Source organism: Podarcis liolepis, assembly GCF_965112155.1.
Source record: "Podarcis liolepis genome assembly, chromosome: 13".
NCBI classification, from domain to species: domain Eukaryota; kingdom Metazoa; phylum Chordata; class Lepidosauria; order Squamata; family Lacertidae; genus Podarcis; species Podarcis liolepis.
Window position 1 is genome coordinate 42,606,736 of NC_139573.1, and position 6,340 is coordinate 42,613,075.

The 6,340-nt window shown below is 45.4% G+C and overlaps 1 protein-coding gene across 1 annotated transcript in view; it reads left to right on the top strand.

Annotated features, from left to right (window-relative positions):
- The window catches only part of STRADA (STE20 related adaptor alpha), a 21,535-nt gene extending 15,819 nt beyond the window's left edge, over positions 1–5,716 (top strand). The window contains 6 exon segments of the mRNA XM_083470403.1: positions 645–651; positions 653–722; positions 728–832; positions 974–1,215; positions 2,092–2,134; positions 4,292–5,716. Of these exon segments, the coding sequence (XP_083326529.1) occupies positions 645–651; positions 653–722; positions 728–832; positions 974–1,215; positions 2,092–2,134; positions 4,292–4,444 (620 nt within the window). The 3' untranslated portion in view covers positions 4,445–5,716.
- Positions 5,717–6,340: the final 624 nt, after the last annotated feature.

The window sequence follows — 6,340 nt, forward strand, 5'->3', positions numbered from 1 at the left end:
TCCATTGAGCAGATCCTGGGGGGTCTTTTTGTGAAACGTGGAAGTAACACTGAAAGCACATATAAAATTGGTACAAGGGCCACAGCTTGGGAGTAGAGCATCTGCTTTGCATGCAGAAGATGCCAGATTCAATCCCTGGCCTCTCTAGGCATGGGTGTAGCCAGGGTGGGGGGCAGCTGCCCCCCTAGATCATGTAAAACAATAGAAATACTTAACTAACTAACTGACCAATCATGTCAGTTCTGCCCCCGCCCAACAAAAGTCCTGCCCCACAACAAAAATCCTGGCTACACCCATGTCTCCAGGGAGAGAACTTGTATCTGAAACCCTGGAGAGCTGCTGCCAGTCAGTGTAGACCAGGGGTAGTCAACCTTTTTATACCTACCGCCTGCTAATACATCTTTCTTGATGGTAAAATTTCCTTACCTCCCACCAGTGCTCAATGGAAGGAGGATTCAGCTTGTGCCGTAGAACCCCCTTCCGCCCACCTAGAATCCTGAAACGCCCACTAGTGGACGGTAGGGACCAGGTTGACAACCCCTGGTATAGACAGTACTGAGCTAGAAGGACCCAGTGATCTGACTGGGTATGAGGCAGCTTCCTCTGTTCCTAAAATACTGTCTTTTTGTAGGTAGCAGTGATAGATTCTTTGTTTAATTAATTACCTCCACAGTTTAAACAGGACTCACAATGGATTAAGCGCCTTATTTTCATTTTATCCTTTTAGAATCTCCAAGGGTATGACGCAAAATCTGACATCTACAGCGTAGGAATAACAGCCTGTGAGCTGGCAAATGGCCATGTCCCTTTCAAGGATATGCCTGCAACTCAGGTAGGGAACGTTCTGCTCTACTTCAGCCCCCGCCTGTACTATTATCAGAGCTAAAAGTATTGCCGCGCTAGCCGTGTTACTGTCGGGCGAGCTTTTCTGGTAACCCAAATGCACCTGCTTTCCCCCTCTCTTGTACTTCAGATGCTTTTGGAAAAGCTAAATGGCACTGTCCCTTGCCTGCTGGACACGACGACTATTCCTCCAGAGGAGCTGACCATGAAGCCATCGCGCTCAGGGGTTAGCACTGGGCTGGGGGAAGGCATGGCGGCCAGCAGTGCCAGGGCCTCCAATGGCGAGGCAGCACCACATCCATACCACCGTACCTTCTCGCCCTCCTTCCACCACTTTGTGGAGCAATGCCTGCAAAGGAACCCGGACCTGAGGTATAGCAAAAACAAAGAAATCTCACTGACTGAGGAAGGTTTGAAAAGGCTGGTGATGTGGGAGACCTATGTGATGCTTGGTATACATTGAAGCCTTTTTCCTAATAGTATGCTAGTGGGATGGTAGAAGAAGGAAGACCATCACTTGGTAGAATCCATATTCTCTAACCATAACCTAGGTTCTGTCACCAGAACGTGGAAGGCCTGGAAACTCCCTGATTAGGGTACACAGGGGGTACACTTGATAATTGTAAAGCGTCTGGTGGAGGAGACCGAGCTAAAACACCCTGCAGGGCTTGATGAATGGATATATCAAAGCAGCTGTTTGCGTATCCCTATAAAGCAGATTCTCATGGTGTTGGCTGGTAAAAGGGGGACATTCAAAGTCTTTATCAAACAGATCTGCTCTCAGAAGGTGCAAAGCAATAACAAAGTATGTAAATGTCTTCTCTCCTTGAATGTATTCACCTGTTCCAAATGTGCAGACGTAGAATGGCTTTTGTGATCAGTGTTGATACAGTCAGGATAGCCGTTGATGTAGTCATACATGTAGCCACAGCAAGAAATGTCTTTGATGAACTACTAGCCCAGGTTGATAGAGAGGATGGTGGCTTTCAGGTGTTATCAAATGTAGTTGGAACAGGGATTGTATGTCCCTTGCAGTTCCTATTCCCCACTGTTCTTTCATTAACCTGGATATGGACATTCCGAAGCTTTTTCTCACTTGGGGCAGATAGGAAAGCCACAAACAGTGAGCAAGTGTTTCTTATAGCTTCACCATCCTGAAGCTATAAAATATAATATTTGCTGCTCTCTCTCCATCCTTATTCCTTCTTGTACTGATACGCCACCCCTTCATGTTATTCTCTTGAACAGGCCAAGCGCAAGTACACTGCTCAACCATTCCTTTTTCAAACAGGTAACACTTTTGCCCCAGTAATATTCTTCCTTTTTTTCATCATGCTGTAGCAGAAAGTAGGCCTCCAGAAACTGGGGGAGGGGGGGACCCTGTTGCTATTGGAACTTTCTCCTGTGGGGACTTTTTGAGGTTTTTGAAACTCGGAAGCTGCTCTTGGTTTTTATTACAACCCTTGGGTGAATGAGGGCACTTTGATCTGGTGGTGGGCAAGAGGGCCAAGGGATTGCAAGGAACACAAAGCACACCTTGCTACATATGTGCAGTGAGCCAAGGAGATTGTTCCGGCAAGTCAGGATTTTTGAGACTTTTTTCTCCCTTCCTCGCTGGCTGTGAGTTGCTCCAACACTATTCTGTCTCTCCCCCAGCCTTGCTGAGGCTAAAGTATCTACCCCTTAGTAAAAGCACTGGCCCAATCCTACTCTGAAGGTTAGGAATTTTTTGTTTTTCAGGTTTGTCTGCCTGTTGAGAAAATGCATGTAATCCTGCTTATGTAATTGCAATGGCCTTGCTGCTGGCCACTAGCCTGAAACAAATAGCAGTGTCCTTTGGTAATGTCCCATGCCAGACACATCACTCAGGCTGTATACAATTTATCAGTGATACCAAGGCATGATGGGGGTGGGTGGGTTGGGTTTTTTTTTTTTTTTTTGAGAGTTTATTTTGTTGTATTGTGCTGAGCCTGTAGCTATACAAAATTTGGTAATTTCCCCAATTTTTCTAATGCAGGCGTGGTTAACCAATTCTTTGGCTCAAGGGCTACATTGGTCAGCCCTCAGTGATGTATGTGACCACCCCACTCTCTTCACTTGCACACATCTGTGTTGATTTAAGGTGCTGGTTTTAACCTTTTAAGCCCTATACGGCCTAGGACCCTTGTACCTACGGGACCGCCTCTCCTGGTATGCCCCACAGAGAAACTTACGGTCTTCAAATAAAAACATCTTGAAGGTCCCAGGCCACAGAGAAGTTAGGCTGGCCTCAACTAGAGCCAGGGCTTTTTCGGCTGTGGCTCCGATCTGGTGGAACACTCTGTCACAAGAGACCAGGGCCCTGCGGGACTTGACATCTTTCCACAGGGCCTGCAAGACAGAGCTGTTCCACCAGGCCTTTGGCCAGGGCACAGCCTGACTCCCTCCCTCGGCAATCTTCGCGGAGCTCTGGCCCAATGGTTGCCAGTGGCCTGAATTAATTAATTTTATAATGAATGATTTTAGAGTGTTGTTTATGTTATACTTTTATACTGTTTTATTGTTGTTAGCCGCCCTGAGCCCGGCTTCGGCTGGGGAGGGCGGGATATAAATAAAGTTTATTATTATTATTATTATCCGCTAGGAAGGGGTGTTCTACTGCTTTCTCCCCACTCATCAGATGTTTAATCTGATGAATGAGAAGAGGGTGATTTGCATCCCCATCAGGCTTCTGGAAGGAGTGGATGGGTTTAAACCACCCTGCACACCACAGCACTGATTTTAATTTTTGCTGACACTGCCGACATTTTGGGGAGGGGAGGGGAGAAATTTGCTTGGCTCCAGCCCAGACATTAGCCATCCCCTATACTAATGAGTTGTTGGATTTGATTTGGATTACACTGTGAAACCAGATTACCAGGAGGTCAGGGAAATGTTGGGATCTCTCCCCCCCCCCCCCAGTGAGGTTGTCATTCAGAAATGCTGCAAAAGGTGGAAAATGTATGACTATGATGGTATAATGGAGGAAATAAGAGCAGTTGTGTTTGGATAGAACACCCAATACAAAATTCAACCTGGCTTGACTTTTCCACAAATGCCACCTCCTCGTCCCCTAACAGAAGAGGGTGATCTATCTAGTCCACTGTCCTATTTCCAACAGTGGGCAGTCAAATGCCCCAGAGACACTTACAAACAGGGCATGAAGGCAACAGCCAAGCTCTGTTTGTTCCCAGCAGCTATGAAACTAGTGAAAGCCAGAATTCTATTTTATTATTTCAGTGGAGACCACAATAGTCAATGAAACTAAATTAACAGCACGTGCAGAGAATGTCCAAATATTCAAAGTGCAGTTGTATACCCTGCCCCATGACTATAAGACGGGTGTAAGTTACACTTAACCTCTTCACTCTGGCTTGGAATTCTTAATTCTGCTCAATTTAGCATTTCCCCTTCTCCCCATGTCTTCCAGATCAAACGCCGTGCCTCTGAAGCGCTTCCTGAACTGCTGTATCCTGTCACACCTATCACCAGCTTTGAAGGCATGCAGGCACAAGATCCTAGTCTTATTTTTGGACTGGTCTCCCATCTGGAGCAGCTTGAGATGGATGACTGGGAGTTCTAGACCTCCAACAGAAGGAAGCGTATAAAGTGCAGAAGTTCTTGAGAGAGAAAGCAAGCTTTCTTCAGGCATGGTTTACTTATGTAACGCCACCTCCCTTTCTCACCGACTCGTGACGTTATACTGCAGTTTACGTCTTCCATAGGAAGGTGGTCTAGATGACACACTGGAGCAAGACCCAGGGAGTATAGACTTCTGGGAGTGCAGTGAGTGCAGTCAGGATGTGGTGCTAGTGACTTCTAGCTCAGCTTTTGGTATGTTTGCATTCAAAATGATGGCCCATTGAACCAGTTCCCCCCTGCCATATCTGTGCTGTTGCAAGAGCTCCAGGTTTAGGGAGGATATTTGGGTGTTCCTTGCTGTAGCTTCCTAGTCGAGCGTTGCCTTTGAGAGAGCTGGGGATCAGCTTGGATGTTCATATATTACTTGCAAAGCATTCTAACCCAATGAAAAAATCAACAGCTTTGCAAGACAAAAGTGAAGGTAGCATTTGCAACAGCTGCATCCCATGCTGAAAGTATCCCCCCCCCTTTTCCTCCTTCCCACTGGATAATCAAAGGATGATGGGAATGGTAGACTTAACCCTATGGTGCTAAAAGTTTCCAACAGCAAACCAGAAAGGCAGGACTCAATCACTTTCTAGCAAAGCCAGCATTTTCCCCTAGTGTAAGTATTGCTGTAATGGCTCACCTCCATCTGTGGATCTGAGTGCTGTGCACTCCTGTTTTTTTAAAAAGAAACACTTAAAATGTACTCTGCTGGAAGAGATGGGTAAGGAGTTTAAGAGATGCTGGTCCTAGCTCTCTCTCCAACACAGGTTGAACGTATTTAAAAAACTCCTCATCTCTGCCAAAATTCCACCCTCTTTTTCTTAGGGGCATGGGTGTTCATTGTTCACTGTAGCTTTTCATTCTAAAAATGCATTGCCACTCCAGTTTTAGTTTTCACCTAGGACAAGTGCTGGTTGATGACAAAACTTGCAGAACCTTGAACACTTTCCCCCTGTATTCCTGTCTACTACACACCTTGCTGTTCTGAAGTTTCCCCAAATGGTGTAGTGAAGCCTTTTCTTCCTATTTCTCTCCCACCCCCAGGGGAGCTGTTTTCTTCTTAATAATTTTCACTCAATCAAGCACTGAGCCAATGCTGCATCTGTCTGGTTGGAGCCGATGCAGGACTTTTATGTATGCCTGTGTGTCTTACACTGTACTTGAACCCCAGTCCATGTTTGCTCTTCTAGTTTTGTTGCCAATTAAAATTTTATGCACTCTTAAATGGTAGAGCTTTTGTGTAACATAGCTGTCTTCCTATTTTTGCTCTGCAAAGGAGATTTATGCGCCTGTAATTGGAAGCACAGCTTCTGGGGATATATAGAATGGGTGTCATGCCTAGCAGTCTAAACCGATGAATTCTAAAGCCTGGTCTTGCTAACTCAACCAGTGAACTTTTCCTTCTTGTTTCTGCTGGAACAAAGCTCAGTTATTGAAGCAGAATGGAGGTAAGATGGAAAAGGTGATTCACTAAAGCAATGACCTTGCTTTTTATTATAATAAATAGGTCCTATAAAGTATAAACTGGTTTTTTAAAGATAATACATTTATTAGGACTAAGTAGACTATCATGAACTTAGGCTGGATGTTGTGCAGTACAGGAGAAGCCCAATATTGGAGGCTAAAACTCTCCAGGCTACAAAAGCAGAACAATGGAATACATTCTTTGCTAGCTATAAAATGGTTTCAAAATGTGAAGGCTGCTAGGATAGAAACAGTGCTCTCCCCCCACCCATCCCCGAATTGTTTTGTTTAACAAAGTGCCAGGAGCTGTGTGTAGAGAAGCAAGGTAGTCCCTATCACACAGATTCAGTTTACCTGGAAGAACAATGCCTAATAAGCCAACTCA